Genomic DNA, 24004 nt, shown 5'->3' with positions numbered 1-24004 from the left:
GGAGAGAGAGAGACAGGAGGAGTGATTTAAAGAAACAGAAGGGAAAAGAAATCCAGGGAGGGAAATAAATATTCCTAAAGGCCATAGAAATCCAACTAAATCATAAGAGGTATGTACAATGCATTATGTAATCAAATTGTTAAAAGCAAAGAGAATTTTTAGAAGTAGCAAGAGAAAAACAATTGTCGTGTTTAAGAAAGATGTTCAGAAGTTTGCTCATAGGACTTGGCAGGCTAAAAGAGACTAGAAATAAACTATTAACTGAAAACCTTGTGGCCAGAAAGATTGTCCTGAATTGTCAGGGAGGTAATAAGGTAAAGACAAACTTAGGTTGAGGGGGTTCATCATAACTAGATACACCTAGGAAAAGAATAACACCAAAGAGAGCTGGAGTGAAAGGATGCTAATTTGCAGCATTGACAACATAGAAAAGGGGAGAACTCACTGACAAAGGTAAGCTGCCAAACACTGGACACCACGAAGACTATAATGAAAGTAAATGAATCACTTTGAAAAGGGAGATGGGGAGAGAAAGGAACCAATAGAAAAAGAGAACAACAAGACATCAAACCACAATGGAAAATAGGAAAACAGGAAGTAAGGAAATACAATATACACCGAAATGGGCAAAATGACACAATAAATCTTTACCTAAATTTGAAATAAACATTTATATGCCTCAATCAAAAGACACAGAGCACTTGAAAGGATTAAAAACGAAAGGGCATTAACAACAAAACCAAGATCCACACAAGTATCTGCCTAAGAGAAACTCACTTTAGCTTGAAGGACACACACAGACTGAAAGGCAGGGCTGGCAGAGTGTATTCCTTGGAAATCGTAACCACGTTAGACTGATTAAGTCAAACTGTCACTATCAGCAAAGAAGGTCATTACCTGATAAAAGGATCAATTCATTATGAAAATTAACAATCTGCTTGACCAGAAGCGTCTTGATTGGAATCCTCAAGACAAGCACGGAAACTAGCTAAGTGTAAATTTCTACTATTGTAAACTAGAAATCTCCAGCGAATGACTTTTTATTTTTGCAAAGCTCTTTTTAACCCTGAAAATCCTGGGAGACTGTAGAGAACAGGAAACAGTTGAAAGGGAGCAAGCGGCAGCAACAGTCTTCAGATGACACTTGACACTTATTTGTGTATTACAAAAACCCATTACCAGAAATACAACTTGGCTTTCAAATATAAAGCTTTAATTACTAACTTGGTACTTTAGCTGCCACTGCTTGTTGCATCTTGCTAAGGCATCCTTGGTGTCTGTACTTTCTAAAAAGTATCCTGTATGTAACAACCAGATTAGAATATGTGTTCAATCTTAGTGTTCCAGGGAATCCTCATTTTCAGTTTTCTTTTCTAATATCTCCATGATTTCTTCAGTCATGCCTGAACTTTGCACTAAAATCACAGTCACCCATTTATTATGATATAGAAAGTACTGATCACGTTTGAATTGGTAGGGGAGAAAGGAGCCTCAGCTCTTACCTTCCAAGAATAAAGAATTGGGGAGGTGGTGGCCACTTACCCTGTAGAGCCTGGCTGTACCCCTGCTCTCCAGCCTCTGCTCTTCCCTGGCAGAATCCAATCAGTATTCATTTATCAATCTAATTGCTTTAGTTATCTTGTAATGCACCTTATGCCTACCTTCTGCATAAATTATATTTTAGTTTTTACAGCTCATATTAATTTCCCTTTTATTTTTTGTCATTACAGTCAGATTAGTGAGTGTTGCCTACCAAATAGCTATTCTCTCCAGTCTTCCTAGCAACAAGATTCTTTCCCTGTTGCTTAGATTGTGTGATTGTGACTCACCTAAATGCCACAGACTCCTTAGCATGCTAATTAGCTTCCAAAATCTCTCACCTGAGGTTTGAAAATCGGAATGGAGAACCTGTTGTAGCATTTGCTTGGAGTATAGACTACCTAAGTTGGGGCAGAGGCTATTTTCAGGCATTCCAAATATTACCAGTCACAGGGAACTGCTGAGGAGAGAAATAAGTAGCTTCGGGTCATTTTAGGTTAGTGACTTTAAACGTAAGGTGTGATTTAATCAGAAGCCAGAATAATCATGGCAGGAGGTAGAGGAAAAGACTCAGAGTTGCCTAAAGTTAGGGAAGACTTTGGTGGCAGTATTTACCGTCAGCCAAAATTGCAGGATTCTGTCAAAGGCTCCACAAACAAAAGACTACATTATGTAATGCATCTTGTATTTCATTGTGAACTATTCCACAAAAAAAGTTTCATTATTTTGCACCCTAGACAATTTTACCACTTCTAGGCTACAACTTGCTGTGCAGAAAGGAAACTTCCTACGTCAAAGAAGTTAAACTTACCAGAAAAACATCTGCCCACCCCCTTTTTTAAAGGAACAAATAAAATTAAATTGAACTTTTCAATGACTGTGGGAACACTTAAGTTAGGTGAATGGGAAGTAATCTTATTTGAAGGACTGCCCAACAATTCAGCAATGGTTAGCAATAATTGCTTAATTCTCTTTCTGCCATTTCTGACCCCAATAATAGGTGTGATACTTTAGGGCCATCTTACAATAGAACACTTCATAGGCAGACATTTAAGGCAACATATAGATAGATGGATAGATAGCATGTAACAATAAGGTATTTGTTTTAAAAAGGAAAAATGTTGGTTTCCATGCTACTCTAAGATATGAACAGTTCCACACCCAAAATGAAATTTGATGTTACTTGCCTTGATTTCATATTTCCCTTGAAGTTGGTCCCAAGTCACTGCAAAAACTTGCAGGTACCAGAGAACTCGCAGGACTTTCGGTTTGTGACTAGTTTACTTAGAATGATGCCTTTTAGGCTGGGGGATCATATCCCCCACCTGACTCAGGATAGTTCCAGTTTCCCTACGATTGCTGAGATGCAAACTTTAAATAGTGTCCACTTTCATTTTCAAAAGGACTCTAGTTAGGATGGCAAATTATGGGGGCTGCCTGAGCATGAGCTTAAGAAGAGTTATTTACACTACATTGACAGTAAATCTTCAGAGAAAATTTAAATTAATATTGGTCGATGTTCATGAAGAGGAAGATAGAAACTAAATCCATTGCTTTATTCCTGGGTCTTTAGCCAGAAGGATCTTTCTATCTACAAGTTTAAGATGAGAAAAACAATCTGATCAATTATAGTGTGTGAATTGTCTTGGGCTTTGATTTTAGTAAGCATGTTTAGTTTAATTTACAAAAAGGTATATTTTCCCTTAAAAGTTGCTAATGAAAAAAACACAGCTTTGCAGTGAAACTTTTTGAGTCTTGGATTTGAATCCTAATTCCACTATTTATTTTGTTGGCAAATACAGATTAGTTCTGTGAACATCATTATTGCTAACTCAATTCTAAAATGGCTGTAAGGACATTAAAAACCAATAGAGAACACCGTTTAAAGCTCAAAGTAACTAATAGCTCTTCTTACTTTATTTTTATGAACACAGTGCTTCTTTCTCAACATCCAGGATACTTCTATGAAGAGCAGCATGACTGACCCAAGCATACAAGCACATGGGAGCAGGCTGTCTCTATTGCTTTCCTGAGCTACAGAGGGGTCACACCTGGGGATGGATATTGGCATCCACAGGCTCTACAGAGGAAACTGGTCAATCTTGTGCAAAGGGGTCAGAGAATGAAAGGCAGGTTCTTAAAGGAATATCTTTGGTAAAAAAAAATTAAAACACTCAATACTAGACAATTGTACAGAGGTTTTCTTTTGTACACATTTAAAAATAATTTCTTCAGAACTTTTACTAATTATAGGATTGGGGGGGGAATAAATTATCTTTCATCTGAATATGTTAGCGGAATTTTTTTTAAAGCCCATCCTGTTTTTTTTTTTTTTTAAAGATTTATTTATTATGTATACAACATTCTGCCTCCCTGTATGCCCACACGCCAGAGGAGGGCGCCAGATCTCATTACAGATGGTTGTGAGCCACCATGTGGTTGCTGGGAATTGAACTCAGGACCTCTGGAAGAGCAGGTGGTGCTCTTAACCTCTGAGCCATCTCTCCAGCCCCGCCCATCCTGTTTTTTATGAAAATTTTTTTTTCTATTTAAAGTAACTACTCTAACAATTTAAGGCTATGAGGTCTACTTCCAGGCAACAGGTTTTCAAGAACAGACACAATTTTATCAATGAACTGTATCTTTAACAGATAATTCTCTCTTTTAAACATATTCTACTTGCTAGGGTTAGGATGGATGAAGTGGGCAGTAATTGCTGGAGGCAGCAGGAGGAGAATGCCAATGAGACTTGGATTTTGTATGCTTGTTTTGCTTTGTTTTTCAAGACAGGGTTTCTCTCTCTTCATTCTGCAGATCAGGGTGGTCTCTAACTCAGAGATCTATCTGTCTCGGCCTCTGGGAGTGCTGGGATTAAAGGCACCACACCCATTCTTCGGTATATATTTCTGGACTGAAAAGGAGCAAGAGAAATTTTCCTCCATCCCCTGCAGAAAGAAATCCTCTCTCACACATTCCATCTATTAGGAGTTCATTTGTGTTTAACAAGCCCCTCTTTAAAATGCAAATTTTCCTTGTGAACCTGTAAACCTCATTCACACCTTATTGCTAATTACTTTGCTGTTCTAGAATATGATCAACACTTAACTGATATTGGCAATCTTGGAATGAACAAACAGTTCAGGGTGGCAAATGGAAAATTTGGGTGGAATAGAGCCAGTGGATAGTGTAATCACTCATTTTTGGGTAATGAGAATATACAGATATTTTAAATTTTTGTCTAGGAGAGGGACAGAATGAAAATTATCCTAATTGCCAACATCTTTCTGAGACAGAACAAATCTAGAAGCCTACAAAAGTTAAGTTCTTAAATATTTAACCATAATAACTTAATTGAGCTTACTCTTTTTCTGAATCTATTTCTAATTAATTTTTAGTACTACCCCTCAGTGACCCTGCCTTCTAAGATTCACCCAATTCAAGCTCCCAGGTTTCACTATCAACTCAACAAATCCCAGAAAGAAAAGTAAATGCTGTCTAATTGTTTTATATTGTTTCATAGTTATTCCTGCCAGCAGTCACAAGATGGAATTCTAGAATACACCGGAAAGTATTTGAGAAAACTCCAATGATGGTATTTTTCAACATCATGGAACTTTGTGACTAATTCAATCATAAAATAAATGCAGCTTCAAAGGACTGGTTGAGATGATCCAGCCTCACAGAACACTTCAGTCAGGACTTGACTATAATCCTAAATTTTCTTTGGTCCCCATAAGATTATCAGTGCTCCTAATTAGCAGGAAGTAGCCTAGAAAATTATACCCATATTCCCCAAAAATGGATTATGGATGTTTGTCTTTGTTTAGCATGTTGGTTACAAGTTGTTATGGATAATGGTCAGGAAAAAGGTCAAACAAATTTAGAGTTCTTGTTTTGAAAATAAATAAAAGGAATAATGCTGTGAAATAATGCTCTTATACACTAAAGATCTGTTACTTTTATTAGTTTAATAAAACACTTATTGGTCAGTAGCTAGGAAGGAAGTATAGGTGGTTTGACCAGACTAAGAGAATTCTGGGAAGAAGAAGGCAGAGAGTTAGTTACCAGCCAGATGCAGAGGAAGCAAGATAAGAATGCCTCACTGATAAAAGATACTAAGTCCTGGGGTTAAACACAGATAAGAATTATGGGTTAATTTAAGTTGTAAGAGATAGTTAATAATAAGCCTGAGCTAATAGGCCAACCTGTTTATAATTAATATAAGCCTCGGTCTGTTTTGTTGGGACTGAATGGCTGTGGGACCTGGCAGGACAGAAACTTCTGTCTACAAATGAATTACCACTTCTATTTTATTACTTAGCTCTCACCTTCTAGGGGAAGCCAGAACCTCCCATAAGGATACCAAAGCAGCCCTCCTGACTTTTCAACCAAGTGAGTGAGAAATCTTATAAGACTCCTCCAACTCAAGATACCATGGCGTGATATTATGACTATAACACCATGACAGACCCTAAACTACTTCATCAAGCCATTCTTGACCTCCCAATGATATGAGACTGCTGAGAGCCTTTGGTAGCTCACAAGTAACTCAGTTTCCATCTGAAGTCCATTCTGACTTAAAAGTAATTTGAGTTCAAGCTTGCCTGATCTGCCTGCTCCAATATCCTTGAGGGCTGTGAGAATGTTCTGATTAAGCCCATGGGAAAGAGCATTTGCCCATGAGAAAGAACACATTATCTACTAAGACACAGGCTGGTGAGTGCCAGTTAAGGGCACATCCAGGTAGAAAAAGAAACTGCTTGCTGCTAGCAGGACTCAAATGATAGATAGCAAATCTGCCCGTGCTTTCTCCCAAGGACAGTGCAGGGAGGTATTTAACTGACTGCACTGCTCTTTGTTCTGCCTTCTGCCTTTAATCCGTATAAAAGCAAGTTCTGAAATAAACTCTGGGATGTTTGGTATTGGTCAACAGACCTCCTGGATCTATCCTGTGTTTCTATCTCAGTTTCTCAGTTTCTTTTATCTGCCATTTCCTTGATCCTCTCGCCTTCCTCCAGGTACCCTAGCTGACTTATTGGAGCAGGTTCTGACAACACACAATACTTGCTTATTCTCTTAAGCCATAAGCATTTGGGGTAATCTATATAGCAGTAGATAATGTATAAAGTTTGTCTAGTAGGGTGGTACTAGTGGTATTAGCATGTTGGATATTTGAATTTCACTAATTCTATTTTGATACCTGTCATATACTTATCATTAGCCCATGTTCAGTCAATTTTCATTCACTCATATAGCTAGTTTAAAGTATTTTAATTTTTTTTAGTTGTGGGGTGTGTGTGTGGGGAGGTGGGTATGCATGTGTACATGTGTATTGTTGACTGCAGAGGTAAGAAGAGGAAGTTTGATTCCATGGAGCAGGACTTAAAGCCAGTTGTGAGCAGTCTGATATGGGTTTTGGGAACAAAACTCAGGTCTTCTGAAAGTGATAAGTAGTAAGTGCTCTTAACCAAAGAGGGGCTGTTTCTCTAGAAACTCATAATGCTATTTTCTAATGATGTATCAGACACTAAGAAATTAGAAACAAAAGCTAGAAGCTTTACAATAATGTCAACTAACCAGATAATTATGCCTACCTTACATTTTGTTTCTACCCAACTGAAATAACAGCCATATTGATTTTCATTTTCATCTTTCCTTTGCCTTCTTTTTCACACAATTCTATAACCCACATATAAACTGTGTGCTTACATATATATTTTGATGATTCATCTATTTTGTTACTTGCAAAACAGTTCATTCTTATTTTTTAAATTTTGATGTTATTGCTTCGAAATATTAACTGTGAGTTGACTGAATATCAAATATCATCTATTCTTCTTTATGCAAAACATACAGTTTCACTCTGTAGTCCTGGCTGGGATAGAACTTGCTATGTATACCAGGTTGTCCTGGAACTCACAAAAATTAGCCTGCCTCTGCTTCTACTGGAACTAAAGATGTGTGCTACCACACATGGAAGATTTTATATATGCATATATAAATTACAAACATATTAATTGTTCTCTCACACAGTTAACAAAGAATTACCATATATGATTGTTTAATGTTTATCAAAAAGTATATGATCATACTCTAAAAACTTGCTAGTTTAGTTAATGACAGAGTCAAATGAGTTTGCAACCTTACCTCACACCTTTCTCTCAATCACTCCAGGACTATTTGCTTTATGTTGATAACACAACCTGGAGATTGGCCTCATTTGCTGATATGAGAGATGATCACAGTTGCAGCCAGTTGTTTCCTGATATCTTTCTGGCTGGCATCAGTTTACAATGGATAGTGTTGTTAAAGGTCAGTTATTTAGTTTGGCTATTTTCCTCAGGTGCCTTGAGAAGCAAAATCGAATCATTCTTTAACTAAATATACTTTTAATATATGTAGACTTCCATTATTGAGAAACCAAATGAACTGAGGATTTACTTACCATAGCTTTACTAGGCAATTGCACCTTTCTTTGATTTGACACAATTACAAAGAATGTTATACTAAGACTATTTATAGCACTGGGGACAAAGGCTCAGTTGGTGAAGTTCATGCTGTGTAAACACAAGGATCTCGATTCAGTCCTTAGAACCCCCTTTATCAAAAAGGTGCAGGAGGGGATACATAGCTGCCATCCTAGTGCTAGGGAGACAGGACCAGAAGGCATGTTGGGACTCCCTGGACAGACAGACAGACTAGCGCTGTGGGACGTCTTTCTGTATGCTGTGAATATATGTGTTGCTCTCACCGGTTGATAAGTAAGTCTGCTTTGGCTTATGGCAAGGCAGGATAGAACCAGGCAGGAAATCCAAGCAGAGCTACAAGAGAAGAAGGACAAATTCTTGGAGATGTCATTCAGCTGCCCAAGGAACAACATGCCTGCAGCTCGATGAAAGCCACAAATGACGTGGCAATACATAGATAAATAGAAATAGGTTAATTTAAAAGTAACAGTTAGTAATAGGTCTGAGCCATTGTGTAGACTTTTATAATTAATATAAGACTCTGAATGTTTATTTGGAACCTGACAGGTAAGAGAGAAATCTCTATTTACAGTTTACATGTGAGCTCCAGGACAGTGAGAGACTCATTTTCAAGAAATAAAAAAAAAAAAAAAAAAAAAAGAGAAATGAGTGCTACCTGTCATCTGAGGAATGACATCAGAAGTTAACCTCTGTCCTCTAAATGTACATGCACACACACATACAAGCAACCCTCCACATATACCGATATACATGAATAATACACAGACACACAAAATCCATACAGATAAAGTAATTTCATTTTTAATTTTTCATTGAAAAAAATATGTGACTTTTGAGGGATACAGGGAGAAAAGAGATTGATTAAAAAGAGTGAATTATGCCTTAAGACCCAAATAATGAAAAAAAAAGTTTTAACAGAATAAAAAGACTTAGCAGAATTATTGAGATGGACGGGTAATTCTGATGGGGAGTTACCTTTTATCAATGGTTGGGGCCATTCATTTAAAATACAGAGCATAGATAATTTAGAGACCATTTCCCCTGATTTCTCAGTTTTATAAAACATCTACACTAGAAAGATAAGCTATCTGAAAAGCAGAGAATAAGAAGGAAGGTCGAGACTATCTGTCAACCCCCTCCCAAATGCCTTCTCAAAGCAGGACCATGAGGGTACATGGAGTTTGTGAAGGCCTCATGTAGCCTCATTTGATGAGAATGAAAGGCACATCCCTTCCCTTTGTCACAGAATTTATATATTTGGTGAACAGACCATTTCTTTCATTGAAAACTCGTCTTCCATTAGGAACACGTGTTCCAGTCAAGGCCTAGTGCAACTGGCAAAGGCAACTGGGGACAACCCAGGCTAAAGGTTTGTTTTGGAGGGTGAATTGGTAGAATGTGGTAGAAGCAAGATATATTGTAAAATAAGACAAAAAACAAAAACAAAACAATTTTTTCATCCACTCTATTGTATGACAGAGAGCTAGTAGACTTTTTTTTTACTGTAAATGTAAAGAAAACAAAAGTTTCATTCATCCCCCTGTAATACTGCCAATCTAATTTGCTATTAAATTTCCATTCAAAAGGTCTATTTTGTTTAGTTACAAGGGGTTTGATCCTCTTAAACTTTCCCAGGCAGTTTGTATGAAAAGGCAGTTGCTAAGGGTATTCCTAAGGGAACTTGCAAAACATCGGAAGGTAAATAACTTCAGTACAATATGCAGATTAGGTAGATGAAAAGGTTTATGAAATACCTTCAGAAAGAAAAGCCTCAGAATTCTGTATTAGAGTTACTAATGAATGGCTGATTATAGGGCTAGGGAGATGGACCAGCCAGCAACATGCTGTAGCACAAGTATGGAGGATCTGAGATCAGATCCCAACCACTCACATAAAAATTAATGGCGCATGCTTGGAATCTCAGAACTGCATAGGTAGAGACATGAGGATCTCTGGGACTTGAACACCAGTCAGTCTAGTGAAATTGGTGAACTCCAGGTTCAGTGATAGACTCTATCTCAAAAAATTGAGTGGACAGTGATTGAAAATGACTACTGAAGTAGAATGTTGATCTCCATATGCACGCACACATATGTACATGTACCCATGCTCAAATGTGTATAAATATGATTATATATACGTATAACACACACCATACACACAGGTCTCTCGCTTAAAATATATGTAATAAAGAAGTAAAACTACCCGAAATTAGCTGATTATAAGGAACTTAGAAGAGGTAGTTTCGTGCTCCACTCCTTGAAAACAAGCACACGGTTATCTGAAAAGGGAGTTGCAAAGGTATGTTTGTCAATTCTATTTCCCATTCTCCCCTTCCTGCTTCTCTCTGCCTCTGTAGCACATCATCAAATCCAGAACCGAGGAACAGAAGGCCCCAACACCAGCTTGGGGAGCTCAGGAATCCACAGTCAAGCAGAGGTTCTGAAAAGACTGGCCACTGATTTACTGAGGTTGTGTGAAAGGAGTTATGAGATGCTAGAATCAAGGGCGCCTAGGCTCAGAATCTATCTCCACTGGTTATCACTGGGGCGTTGCACAAGTCATCCTCAGTTTGGTCATCTCTGACCCAGAAATTACCTGTGGAATTCGTGTAAGATGTGTGGTGTCACTACTCACTGAGTAGTCCATATTCCTCTATTATCTGTGTTTGGTTTGTAATTATGACATTTATGTGAGAGAAAGAAAAGATATTGAATCCTGAGGTATTAAGCATTTGAATATTTGGTAATGGACTAGGTAGCATCTTGCTGAAATCTCTATTTGCTAATTGATAAAATTTTGAACATCTTTTCTACTTATATTTTGAAATGGCTGTCTATTAGAAAGGAAACAAAGTTGTACTTTTAACTAAGTAAATTTACATTAAATATTTTTTGTGCTGTTTTGATTAAACTATCAAAATCTTAATTTGTTTTGACATTTCTTTCATTATTATGTTATCATTGGCTGAAAATTTACCAAGAAATGTATTAGCAAGTAATAATTATTTATTTCATTAATAAGTCTACTTTTCACTCTCTTACTGTTACTTCGATACCACTAACACATATAATCATCCTGTGTGTAATATGAACCACTTATTTGCTGTATAAGACATTGTGATAAACATTTTATGCTTTAATGATTTATATTTTCAAAGGCTCAATGAGCCAAGTTAGAGAAGCTCTCTGTGTCCAGTTTTTTAAAGCATTGCTAGAGCAGAGCTATAATACCTTCTGTCCATAAGAGCATACTGGCAAGAACTGTATTTCTCACTTATGCTGCATGAAATACTAATGTTCCAGTTCACAAACTAGAAAGGCTGAGCTCCAAAGGGCAGCACTGGAGAAGTTGTAAACAGTGATCTAGAATAATAGCCTAATGGAAGAATCAAATTTGATCAAAAACAAAGAGAAAATTTAGAGAAACAACACCCATGAGTCTACTTAGAATTTGGGCAAATGTACTTTAAAGCTCAAAATGCAACAATAGAAGATCACTGACATGGTCAAGAAGGGGCTTGGTAATTCCCAACACAATGAACTAAAGCCATGAAGATACAGAAAGCATTGTCCCCTAAAATGAAAGTAAATACTGTGATTTATGCAGGCCTATACTTTTGACTAATCAGCAGTGCATAAATTAGATATGTAAATATAAAGATACACATTATCCTATACTGACCAGAAGCCATAAAACTTAGTAAGTGAAAAGTGTATTTGGAGCCCAATGGAAAAGAGTTCTTAAAATATGCACTGACCTCCAGCCATAGTTTTCAATGCTATGTATGTTTATCTCCAAACTCTATATCGCCTTAGATTAAGAAATATTAGTGTCTATATAAAATCTTGACATTGGCTCCCACAAAAGCATATTTTCATGGAGACCAAAGAAATGTGAACATCAGTATTCTGAGGGCCTTAGGGTACTATCACAATCACGTAGTACGTCCTCTTCCTGGCACAACTACAGTCATTATTGCTATGGTCCTAGCATTAGCTCTTCTGTTTATTTCCCACTGGTTCTTTATGTAGGCCATGGAAAAAATCATCAGTTGTTAAGTTTTTTTTTTTTTTTTTACATCTCAAACAGATTTATTTTTAAAGGAATGGCCTAAGGGAGGGAAAAAAAAAAGGGGAAGGGTACAGAAGTATGGCCTAGAAAATAAATACAAATGTAAGCTGTTTTACTAATTATTTTATAACCACAAACTCGTACAGAGGATGATGCTCCGCACAAAACAACAGATTCAAACGAGGTGTTCCCTTAGCAAAGCTAAAGAGTCAGTCTCTGGTATTTGGAATTTAGGATGCAGTCCTTGTTTTTGGATGGATCACTGGGTGTTTGGCACAGTCCATGCTTTTAACCAGATTTGAACAGAAGAATGGCCACCTGACCCAGGTAGAAGTAGATGAAGTGTTTGGTTTCATGTGTCACATAACTACCGAAGTTCCGCCCCACAATGCAGTGCCAGGTGGGGTTGTACTTCTTGTCAAACTCCTTCTTGATATGGGCCGCAATATCCTTTTCTATGTTGTACTTCTCCAACGCCTGAGTAGCGCACTCCACCGAGTCCTGTTGCATCTCTTCCGAGATGTCTGCATTTTTGATCACCGCCTTCCGGTCGCACATGGTTGCCGTGGAGCAGGGGCCAGCCGGCTGCTGCGAGCTCCTGAGGAAGGTGCTGGCGCCGCTCAGGCAGCAAGGAAGAACCGGTCGCTACCGAAGCCGTGGCGCATCTAAGGAGCCCCACGCCAGCCGCCCAAGTTGTTATTTTTATGGTCATTTTAATCATAAACACTTTTAGTTTTCTGAATATCTTAAAGCTATCTATGCACAAATATATTTCTCATTGCTATTATGCAACTAGAATCAAGTTTTATGAAAATATGAGAGAAATGAATAATTACTAACGTTAAAAGTTGAGTATGTACCATGATGACAGGATGGAAGGCACAATCAGGCCTTCAGAACTTCGGATGCATCGCTTTAAAACACCCTTCATCAGTTTGATAAAGCTGAGGTCAAATTTCTAAAAATACAACTTGTTAAAAGTAGGAATAAATGAATGAAGGATGAGTCAGCTCATTTGAAGGAAGGGCTATAAAAAATACTTCAAAAGCATACCACATGACTTAGTAAATATTCAGTGTATCAAAATGTAGTTGCCATCTGGCGTTGATAGACGGGGCTAAAATATGTGCTTAAAAAAGCGAGAAAGGAAATAACTCAGCCAGGTTAATGTGCTTGTGTCTGCATTTCATAATTCAGGTATTAAGTGCTTTAATAAATATTCACTATGAGTGCAAGAGAGACTCCCATTATAGTCAGTCTTGGGTAATGTTGGAAGTGCATATCAAGAAGTAAAAGACTGGGTCAGATAAGACCCAATCGTACTGAATAAGCTAAACACAGCTGTTTTAGGTAAAGCAGAATTTTCAGCTTTAAAAATCATGCTGTAAGAACACCAGCTTCACAGTTAGGTGCAGAAAAGAGGGAAGCTTACATTTGGAAAAGAACTGAAATCTTGCCTGCTATCAGCTTTGAATATTCAATTATTCTTTTTTTTCTTTTTTTTTTTTTTTTTTTTTTTTGGCTCTGACTAACTAAAAATATAGAGAAACCAGGAAATAAATAGTTTGGATAGTAGAAAGGAAAAATAATTTTTAAACTTTAGACATTTTTTTGATGCTTTTAAACTACAGTTTGCTATTAGTCTTATAAGTTGCAATCAAAAGAAGGTAAATTTGGATTAACTCCCCACTCCACTGCCTAGGAATTGGAGCATAGTTAGAGGGACAGCATCGTTGACAGGAGAGGACACTAAGAAGTATTGGAGAGAATGTGCCTTAAGTAGAAACACTGCAAGCCTGTATCTAGGCTTGGTACTGGTTATCTCTCATCAACGCTGAATGTCCCATGGATTTCTAAATCCTGACAATTTACGTCCTAGCACATCTCTTGCAGTCAGAATCACGGGCAGAAAAAAATGTTTAAGACAGATTTGAAGGTTAATTAACACAGAGTCTAGGGACATGGTTTGGTTGAAGCCCTTTAGATGAGAACTGATCAGAGTCAAATATGAATTTGTCAAAAATCAAGGTAAAAACTCTATGCAGAAGAATTAACATTTTATTGATACAAAAATTATCTGTGCTTGTGGAATGTCATGTGATGTTTTGATATATGTCAATTGAGGATAAACATTTATTTTCTCAAAAATGTATCAATTCTTCATGCTGAAAATATTCAAAATTATTTCTTCTAGTTTTAAAAAAGTTTACAGTAATTATCTTTGCCTAAAGAAAACACTGTTAATGGGGGCTGGAGAGATGGCTCAGTGGTTAAGAGCATTGGCTGTCCCTCCAAAGAACTTGGGTTCAATTCCCAGCACCCACATGGTAGCTCACAACTGTCCGCAGCTTCAGTTCTAAAGGATTTGGCATCCTTACACCAATACACATAAAAATCAGTAAATTAAAAAAAAAACACTGTTTATCAGAATCTTCTAATATACTTTTCCTAACTGTAAATGAGGAATTTATTGAATAAACTGGCCTCATGCTTCCCCCCATCAACTCTGACCAGTGTCAGGTTCCACTACTCTACTCTCAGTTTCTAGAACAGCAGGAGTCACCAAGTCCGTGTTTGTCTCTGGACAGTTGATTTCATTTAGTGTATTATCTGCTCTCAAGTTCCTTCCATGCTGCCGTAATCGACAGGATTCCATTCTTTTATAGCTGAATATTATTTCATTGTGCAAATATTCCATGGTTTTTAACCCATTAATTCATCAGCTGGTTGACAGTATGTTGTCTGTATTTCTGGGCTGTTGAAGCATGCGTCAATAAACATGGGGTGAATCTGTCTGGTTAGCACAGTTTTGCTTTTGTTGGCTATATATCCAGTAATGGATCATCAATCAGCAAGAGCTATCAATCTGATGTAATCTTATTTGTTATTTTTGCTTTTGTACCCTGAAACTAATATTTAAAAACATGTAATAAGAATTTTGATAAATGATTACCATATAACCACTATCCTAAGAGAGAGATGCAGAAGTTTCTTGAGCCAAATGCCAGTCAATTCCTACAGTCCACAAAAAGATCAACACTCTAAAATTGTCACCATAAATTATTTTGCTTTTGTAAACTTGCAAAAAATAGTTTTTCTCCTCATGTTCTGTTTTGTTTTTGTAGACGATTCCGATCCCCATCAATGTTGTGTATATCTATTCTATTTGGGCTTATTTGCTTATTGGCATCCTATTTTGTATATCCATTGCACCTTTCCAGTTGTTTTAGTTAGGTTTCTATGCTGTAATAAAACAGCATGACCATAAGGAACACGGGGAGAAAAGGGTGGATTTTACTAACACTTACACATAATAATTAATCATGGAAGGAAGTGAGGACAGGAATCTGGATGCAAGTACTAAAGCAGAGATCATGGAGGAGTGCTGCTTACTGGTTTGCTCCGCAGTTGTGCAGTCCGTTTTCTTACAGCTTCCAGGACCATACACCCAAGAATGGCACCGCCCCCAGTAAGCTGGACCCTCCCACATCAATCACTAATCACGACAATACCCCTACAGACAGGCCAATCTTAATTGAGAGTTTCTCTTCCCAAATGACTCTATCTTGTGCCAAAATATAGGCGCGCGCGCGCGCGCGCGCGCACACACACACACACACACACACACAAAATCAGCCACAACACCAGCTCTAGAAAATTCTGAATAAAGTCACTATGAACACATTTCTGTCTAAGTCTCTTTGAGGGCATATTTTTCTGAACATCTTGGTAAATAAATAGCTATAGGATGGTGACATTATGAGACACATCCGGGTTTGACTCTATCAGACATCGACTCGCTGATTCAAAGTGGTTCTTTCTATTGCTCAATTTCTCTAGCAAATATGAGAGAGGTTTTCTAATTCTCTGCCACTGTAAACAGAGAATTCTCTGTAATTTGCAGTGAGTATGCCTCATGTGTTCTGTACACAAATGCTCTGCTTACAAATGCACTGGAGTATTTTTTCCAGTTTTCTCTGTGCCCATCTATTGTTGTAACATTCACTATCTTTTTATTCAGAGGAAATTTGAATTTGGATACAGTTCAATATCAGTTATTCTTTTTATGTATAAGGCTTTCTGTTGCCCCTAAATATTTGTCACTTCAAGGACATATTTTTATTTTTCTACATGTTATTTTAGAAACATAATGTTTTGTATAGGTATTTAACACAGTCATATCAAATTAATTTTAGTATATAATGAGAGACAGCGGTCAAAGTTTTTCTCTACATCTAAGTAGTTGTTTCAGTACTATTTGTTGAAAATAATTTCCTTTCCAGCTAAATTACTTTGTCTCCTTCCCCCCACCAAATCAATTGGCTACTTATGCTTGAGGTTGCTCTTTGAAGTCTATAGTCTGCTGTCACAACCTACTTTGTCATGGAAGAGACTGGTGATAGACATCGTGTTACCCAATTACTATATTTATAGATGATTTTGAAATAATGTGGTATGAGTCCTTTCCATTTATTCTTTTCTGTGTCCTTTGTTGCACATTGCTGTTTTTTATTTGATACTATATAAAATGTAAAAAAAAAAGTTCACAATTTTCTCTAACATTAGAAGATGAAAGATTGCTTTGTATGTGTGTATGTGCTTGTGTGCAGGTGCCTACAGAGTCCAGGACTGGGTGTCAGATCCTCTATTGATGAACTTACAGGTATCTGTGGGCTACAAACCAAATGTGAGTTTTTGAGAAGGGCAGAAAATGCTCTTAACTGCTTAGCCATGTTTCCAGGCCCAATTATGAGATTTTAATTGTAATTGTTTTGGATCTCTAAATCAATATGGTGGAAAAGGCTATCGTAAAACCATGTATCTTTAGAAATCATGAATATTTCTTTTAAGCCCTTTTAGTAGTTTTGAATGTAGGTTCAACACAGTACTGGGTTAAAGACATTACGACTATTTTATAGTCTTAAATTGTTGTAATATTTTTTTTCTTTTTGACAGGTTTTCTGTGTACAGTCCTGGCTGTCCTTGCACTCATTCTGTAGACCAGGCTGGCCTTGAACTCGCAGAGATCAACCTGCCTCTGCCTCCTGAGTACTGGAACACATCCTAAAGGTGTGTGCAACCACTGCCCAGATATATTATAGCAAATTTATTTAAACCTTTCAATTATATTATCTTCTACTAATATATGAGTATAAAATTTTGTATACTGAGTCTGTGGTGTGAATGTGTTTATTAGCACAGTGGTTATATACCCACTAAGATTTTTCTGAATTAAGTAATCATAGTTTTATGTGAACAAAGGCAGTTATACATCTTCATTTCCGGTTTTATTAGCTTTTATTTTATTTTTCTTGCCTTATTGCTTCTGATATTTTTATTTGGTGGACTCATGTTTCTGTTAATTTTATCCCCTACTTCTTACACAGGGTTTTAAAGTAATATATTTTTCTTTCTTAACATGGAAGCTTATGACACTGGTGATTTTGCTTGCTTGCAGTTTAGAGTTAGGGCCGCAGTACTATTTCTCCAGAGCCACACACATCATCTTTCAAAATTATTGTAGAGCATCCATTGACAACAGGTATTTATTATTAGACAGTCACTTTGTTGCAAACACAATTCCTGTTTATTAATTTTTTAGGCATTTTAAGTTGAAATTTCTTTTATGATAAATAATCAGTTGGTGTTTAATTATTTCCCTTATTGGCAACATTCTCCCTTTTGGACACTTTGTGGCTTTTCTCTTTTTGATTTTTAGAAACTGAACCCTATACCTATATATGATTTTTTTCACAAAGTTTTTGACATTTTCAGTTATTATTGTTTCAATTATCATTCATGTACCATACATTCTTATGCTAACTGCAATAGACAGTTATATATATCTAACAAGTTATTTTTATATCAGATATTGTACCTTAAAATGTTGTTCCATTTCTCCCCTTTCTTCTGAACAGATTATAGGAGAGTTATTGATATTGCTTCTTAAGTCATTTGATTCATTTTCAGCCCCTTTTCCTCTCAGGGTATTTATTTATTTAATTGGTTCTGTGCCTCATGTTCAAGACCTAGGTCCTTACCCTAATTTTTATTAGACTATGTTCAAGTTTAGTTATAATTTTTATGTTATCTCAAATCTCTACATATCTTTAAAGATTTAAAAAATTAGATATTATGATTTAAGTTTTTTGGTTCTTTCCATTTCTCTGTCTATTTTCTCATTTTTTACTTTTTAATTTCTTTGTCTTGAATATGTTTCTAACTTTTGCTTTAAGGTACTCATCTACTAAGTCCATCTTCTGGATCATCGACATATCTCTTTCTACTGGCTTCTTTACGGAACACAATTGTATGTGGTTTACCTGCCTAGGTGACCAGAGATACTTGAGCTGTATCTGAACACTATACCTGGCTGTGTCACACAGGTTCTGGCTAGAACAGACTTTCACCACAGCAGATAATGACATCACTGGCTGATGACTTTGACACTGTGGCAGCTTGGTGTTACAGTTTCTTGAGCCCTTATATGTTTCAGTTGTTTTTAGTAGAAATTCTGCATTTCTAAATTGTAGCCCTGCTAAGTGTAAGCCTGAGAAAGTTACCAAACATTTCTAACTTTAAAACTCAATCTCTTAACCTGGTCTCCTCTAGGATTCTAGTCATGACGTTACACTAGGTCGTTATAACATTTATATATTCATTTGAAAAACTGAATAGAATTTACGTGTCTATAGTTCTCCTTCCCCCCCAGTAGAATGTCATTTCCTTATGAAAAAAAGAATTTTCACATTAAAAAATGAGTCATAGTCGATAGGAACATGCTATGTGTCCTACTTTTGATTGTTTTTTTCTTTTTCTTTCTTTCTTTTTTTTTTTTTTTGAGACAAGGTTTCTCTGTGGTTTTGGAACCTGTCCTGGAACTAGCTCTTGTAGACCAGGCTGGCCTCGAATTCACAGAGATCCACCTGCCTCTGCCTCCCAAATGCTTGGATTAAAGGCGTGTGACACCACCGCCTGGCTATGTGCTACTTTTGAATACAGACTGTAACTATGTACAAATGAAATTAGACAGAATTATAAGAAAACTATCTGGAGGACTCATTTGCTTGGTAGATCAGTGGCATGTGGCACAAGGTGGTGACAGTACAAAAATGAGTATCTTCAGCCTCATTGATCTTTTTAGGCCTTATTCTAAACATCTAAACAAGTGTTTATTAAGAAACAATTAAAAACTATCAGAATCTCATCTCAAATACAAGGTAACATAGTTAGATGCCAGGCTCCAGAGTCGACTTCCAAGCATTTGCAATAAGTATGTACTCTGAGATGAAACCCATCCAAGGCACATGGCACCCATTCTGATGGGATAAATCCCAAGGTAATAGCCTCCCCCATCTCTCATATTAGCAACTTGCTGTTGCATCTTCTCATACAATTCTTGGTCATTTTTATTAAGAGGTAGCAAAATGGAGACTGAGGACTGAAGCAATGAGTGACCAAAAATATTTCTCGAATCAGTGAACCTGAAACACCCTGTCCAATTCTGGCCATCTCTCTTGCCCTTTAGAACTCTGTTTCAGATTAATCTCTTCCAGCTTTGGCCTGTAAAGTACCTACCATTCTACCAGACCAATCACCCCGAAAATCAGTGTAACAGATGAATTGTTAATTATTTGCCCTTATTTCTCAACAATATTGTAGATGATAGATGGTAACCAAACGAACAGTGACATTCGGTCTTCAAGTATATTACATTTTAGTTAGGCAGAATCTTACCTAACTCATAGATGATAGTCATCTAGCTCATCTATGCGTATACATGCTTCTCTATGTAGAAGGTTCTTTAGTATGATCTACAAAAGCTAGCCATTTTAAGAACTGTCCTGTTGTTTCTTAACCACCCTTTAGCTATGAGAAGTTCTGAGAGTCCACTGGAGCCTGTGACCCCTGGCAGTGATCAGTACTCTCTGATCCCTCTCGTGGACCTTAGTTCTTACAGCTTCATCCAATCTTAAACCAGCTTGTAATCAACTTAACTTTTAAAGTCTTTGTACACATTAGGTAACATTTGTCCTCTGAACTCCCAGGGGATTGTGGTAGCTGCCCAACAAGGAAGCCCTACCCTTCATTATTCAGCAACAGCTTGAAGAGTATTCTAATTCCAACCTTCCGCCCTCTGACAGACCAGCTGCATCAAAGGCTGAGTTCCCTGTTTGTTTGTGTTTTTCCTGAAACAGAATCACCATTTCAGACTGAATCATCCATTAGGAAAGGATGGGCTCTGGGTCCAAAATTTAAAAACATGTGAACCGCAGGAACTCTGAATTGGATTATGACTTTAAGGTTCAAGTCTGGACATTACAGTCCTTTTTCCTCTAGCCTCTGGATCCCTGCATGCTGTTCAGGGGAAGTTGCTGGCTTCTGAACTGAAGGTTTGGAAATGAAGGCATTCTCTTTTATGGAGAATAGTCCTCCAGCGACTTAAACAAGCAGCTTTGTGATCAAAATAATTCATAAAGGAAAAGATTTATGAAGAGACTTCAAGAGCACACAATGCATTTTTTAAACTTTGTTTTTTAAATAAATCTGTCAGTACACAAGCCAAGGCAACACATCTGAATGCAATATCAGTGGACACACCCTGAACTCCTCTTCTGGGCTTGCCCAAGACTGACGGAAAAGGGAAATACTTCTCTTTGTCTTCGTGTTAAATACTAGTTTAGAGCAAATTTTAAAATGATGGTTCAATGCAAAAGCTTAAGATACCATGCATATTAGTACCTTTTAGATAGAAAACTTGCCTTTACAAGACATATTTTCCATTTATTGCTTGTGCTTGTTTAAGAAAATAAAGAAAACTAAGAGCGAGCCTAACATAATGAGTCCCTCTGGCAGCAGGGAGCTTGCTCTAATCTCCTCTATCAGGCTGGAGTGGTAGTTCTGCCTCACATTGACAGGGCTGGCCTGTTTCTCAGGCTTTCCTTTCTCTCAGTTGGAGAAGGATACAGTGCATTTTCACATTCTCAAAGTCTGCAGTTGTTTTTATATAAGAAGCAATTTGCTTGGGTCACGTCAGGTCGAATGGGATGCCTGCCCAGCTCTTGGTTTTAAAGGAAAAACATACAGAAAGACACAAAAACACAGCAGTTTCCTTCATTAAATTCCACTCTACCTGCCATGGGCTTCTAGCCACAATGGAATTTCCCACCCTGGCCTAGCCTAGCCTAACTTTTATTTTTAGGGATTTTTTCCCCCTTTAAATCTTACAAGCTTTCTTCAAGTGAACTCTGAAAGCAAGGTTTATTAAATGATAGTGTAATTGCCTGGTTTTAGAAAAGCAGATTCAAGAAAGCAATGCCAAGTGACCTTCCATAACACTGCTGTATAATATAACCACCCTTTGGATAACTTTCAAAAAAAATATCTTCAAATCAGCAAGACAACACAAATATACAATTTAAAATCGAAACTTGTAACATGAACAGAATAGGAACAGAGCGACTTCAGTGTTTTCTCTATCTAACTTCATTGGTAAGAGAATTTTAAAGAAAAACAAGGACACAGATAGCGTATGGGAGGAGGGAGATGGGAGAGATGAAGGAAAGGGGAGGGAAAGGTGTCTTCCAGATGCACTGGATGGAGAGAATTTTACAGGAAAATAAGAAAATACATAACACACAGGAGGAGAGAATGGGGAAAACGAAGGAAGGGGAGACAGAGAGAGAGAAGAATGAACAACTAAGGTTTGAGGTCTCTCTTTTCTGAAAGCCATTTAGGCTTCTGCCATTGCCTACAGGCAACTGATTTAATCAGTATTGTTCAGTGGATTATCTAAACTATGTAAAGCAACAGGGAGAACTTCCCAAGAAACTCCGATTGGGTCTGTGTGAAATGCTTGGTTTGTGGCCTAAAGCTATGTAGAATGGTCACATTGTGCTCAGGGTCCTAGAAAAAAGTTCAGTACCTCTACTATTTTTTGTCTCCGATTTACCTCAACACTCTATGTCTCTGGCATTAGGAAAGCTCATAAAAATGTCCTTGCCTAGTAACTGATTCACAGATTGGAGGGGGAAAATGAGAGTAAACAAGGAAAAAAGGAAAGAAAGGAAGGCAGGCAGGAAGGAACACACTGCTGAGGGAGGAGAATGTACCTTCCTGTGACCTTTGCTTGGCGTAACATAAACACCAAAAGATGTGATTCAGAGGATGTCGATCCCTTCATCCACACATTTAGCAATGTTCTGTCAAACTAAGCCTAAAGTTCAGTTTGCCAAACTTCCTTCAACAACTAACTCCTTTTAATGCACAAGTTTGCTCCTTCACTCATTGTTTTTAAAATGATTTACCTAATCTCCATTCAAACGAAGTTTACATTTCAGGTATATCTTTGGTCTAGGCATTCTTATCTACCTTGAGTTTCTGTCCTTTTTTTAAGCACTTGGACTGCTGGGTAAGCAGCCAGGTAATGCAGCCACTCCCTTACTAACACAGCACATTATAAACCAAACATTAATTTATTCTGCCTGACTCCCGAAACCATTTGCTCTTTGGGGCCGTTTCATGAATTTGTGAGTAAACACAACTTGCTTATAATGTGAATTTGGAAGAGAAAGAGCAGCAGTGAGTTAAACTCTATGGAGGCCGACATTACTGTCACATTATAGACACGTTGTGTTTATGGATGCTGCCTAAACTGCACTCTACTAAACACAGGCCTCTAGTCATTCAGAAAGGATTCCATGGGTACTGCATGGGTATGTGCTGTTATTTCATCTTAAATATCAGACATTGGCTCTGTAAAAGAATGCCATTTTCCTCCAGGAAAATGAAGTGGTTTATCATGACACTTCACAGTAATTTAGTGATTCCAGAGTTCCTTCTAACTTTAGTAAATATTCATGGAACTTGTGAACCTGTATTTAGACAATCTGAGCATTGCAGCAGTTCCCTGTGGATACATACCCTGTCTCACAATCCCTGAAAAACCTGAGAATTTGAAACACTATATAGTTTGTGGATGTGCTGGTAAAGTGACCCTCTTGGAAACTATAGTTAGATGGAAAGCTATAAAACTACTCATATGTTTTAGATAGATCTAAGAAAGAAAATGGAATAAACAACTCTATCGATCCACTGTATAATCATTATAATAACTGTAGCCCAAGGACAGCCTATGTAGACACAGAAATACGTTTGTACACAATTCTTAAAATAGTGCTAGATTTAGATCATTTGAGAACACTTATCATAGATTATTGACATTACTTGACACATATTCACACTCACATATACACACATAGTAGTAGCCTAAGCCCAGATCCTGAATTAAATTAAATTGAATTTTTATCTGTCAGTCAGTGCATATTTGCATACATATGTGTGTATATATATATATATATATATATATATATATATATATATGAGAAAATCTGGATGGCCATAGTGTTTTAGGAGTATCTTATAAAAAGAAAGGAAGCTCAGAGCAAGGAAAAGGTAAACAGAGCATGGTGAACAGAGAACAAATCAATATCCTCTGCAGTTAGTAACAGGACAAACACAGTCAAACACCCTGACAAATGGCTGGCTCCTTGCAGGTTCTCACACCATGCTTCACATGGAGTACCAGCTCAATAAATTTCCTGAAGAAATGAGAGAAGTACCCAGTGCCAGGAGGGTACCATGAGCTACCTGTGGGTGTGGGCTGAGTTGAGCCTTTGGGCCAGGGAAGAATTGAGCTGGTGTGGGCACAGTTTCTGTTCAAGTTCACAGGAAAGAGATCAAAATGTTAGGATCTTAGGAGGGATGAGAAGCTACAGCTGGAATCTTAACCAGATAGATTTGAAGGCCATGGAGTTTGTATGCAAAAAGACATTTAAAATTTTGGCTGTCATTAGAGAAAATATCAAATTTATAGTACTTTATATATAAAGCCCTTCGCAGTT

General features: G+C 37.3%; 2 protein-coding genes across 9 annotated transcripts in view; both read right to left on the bottom strand.

Moving 5' to 3' along the window:
- The window catches only part of Zbtb20 (zinc finger and BTB domain containing 20), a 795981-nt gene that overhangs the window by 293109 nt on the left and 478868 nt on the right, over positions 1-24004 (bottom strand). The window lies entirely within an intron of this gene.
- Positions 12109-12775, bottom strand: LOC130870999 (dynein light chain 1, cytoplasmic-like). The gene has a single exon (XM_057764042.1). The coding sequence runs from the start codon at positions 12657-12659 to the stop codon at positions 12390-12392; it is 270 nt and encodes an 89-aa protein (XP_057620025.1). The 5' UTR covers positions 12660-12775; the 3' UTR covers positions 12109-12389.

The sequence above is a fragment of the Chionomys nivalis genome, chromosome 3 (assembly GCF_950005125.1).
Source record: "Chionomys nivalis chromosome 3, mChiNiv1.1, whole genome shotgun sequence".
Classification (NCBI taxonomy): domain Eukaryota; kingdom Metazoa; phylum Chordata; class Mammalia; order Rodentia; family Cricetidae; genus Chionomys; species Chionomys nivalis.
Note: the sequence above shows the minus strand (reverse complement) of the source record. Positions and strands in the feature narration are given on the sequence as shown.

Excerpts from the sequence above, each read along its gene's own strand:
- LOC130870999 (XM_057764042.1), bottom strand. The coding sequence starts at position 12,659 with ATGTGCGACCGGAAGGCGGTGATCAAAAATGCAGACATCTCGGAAGAG.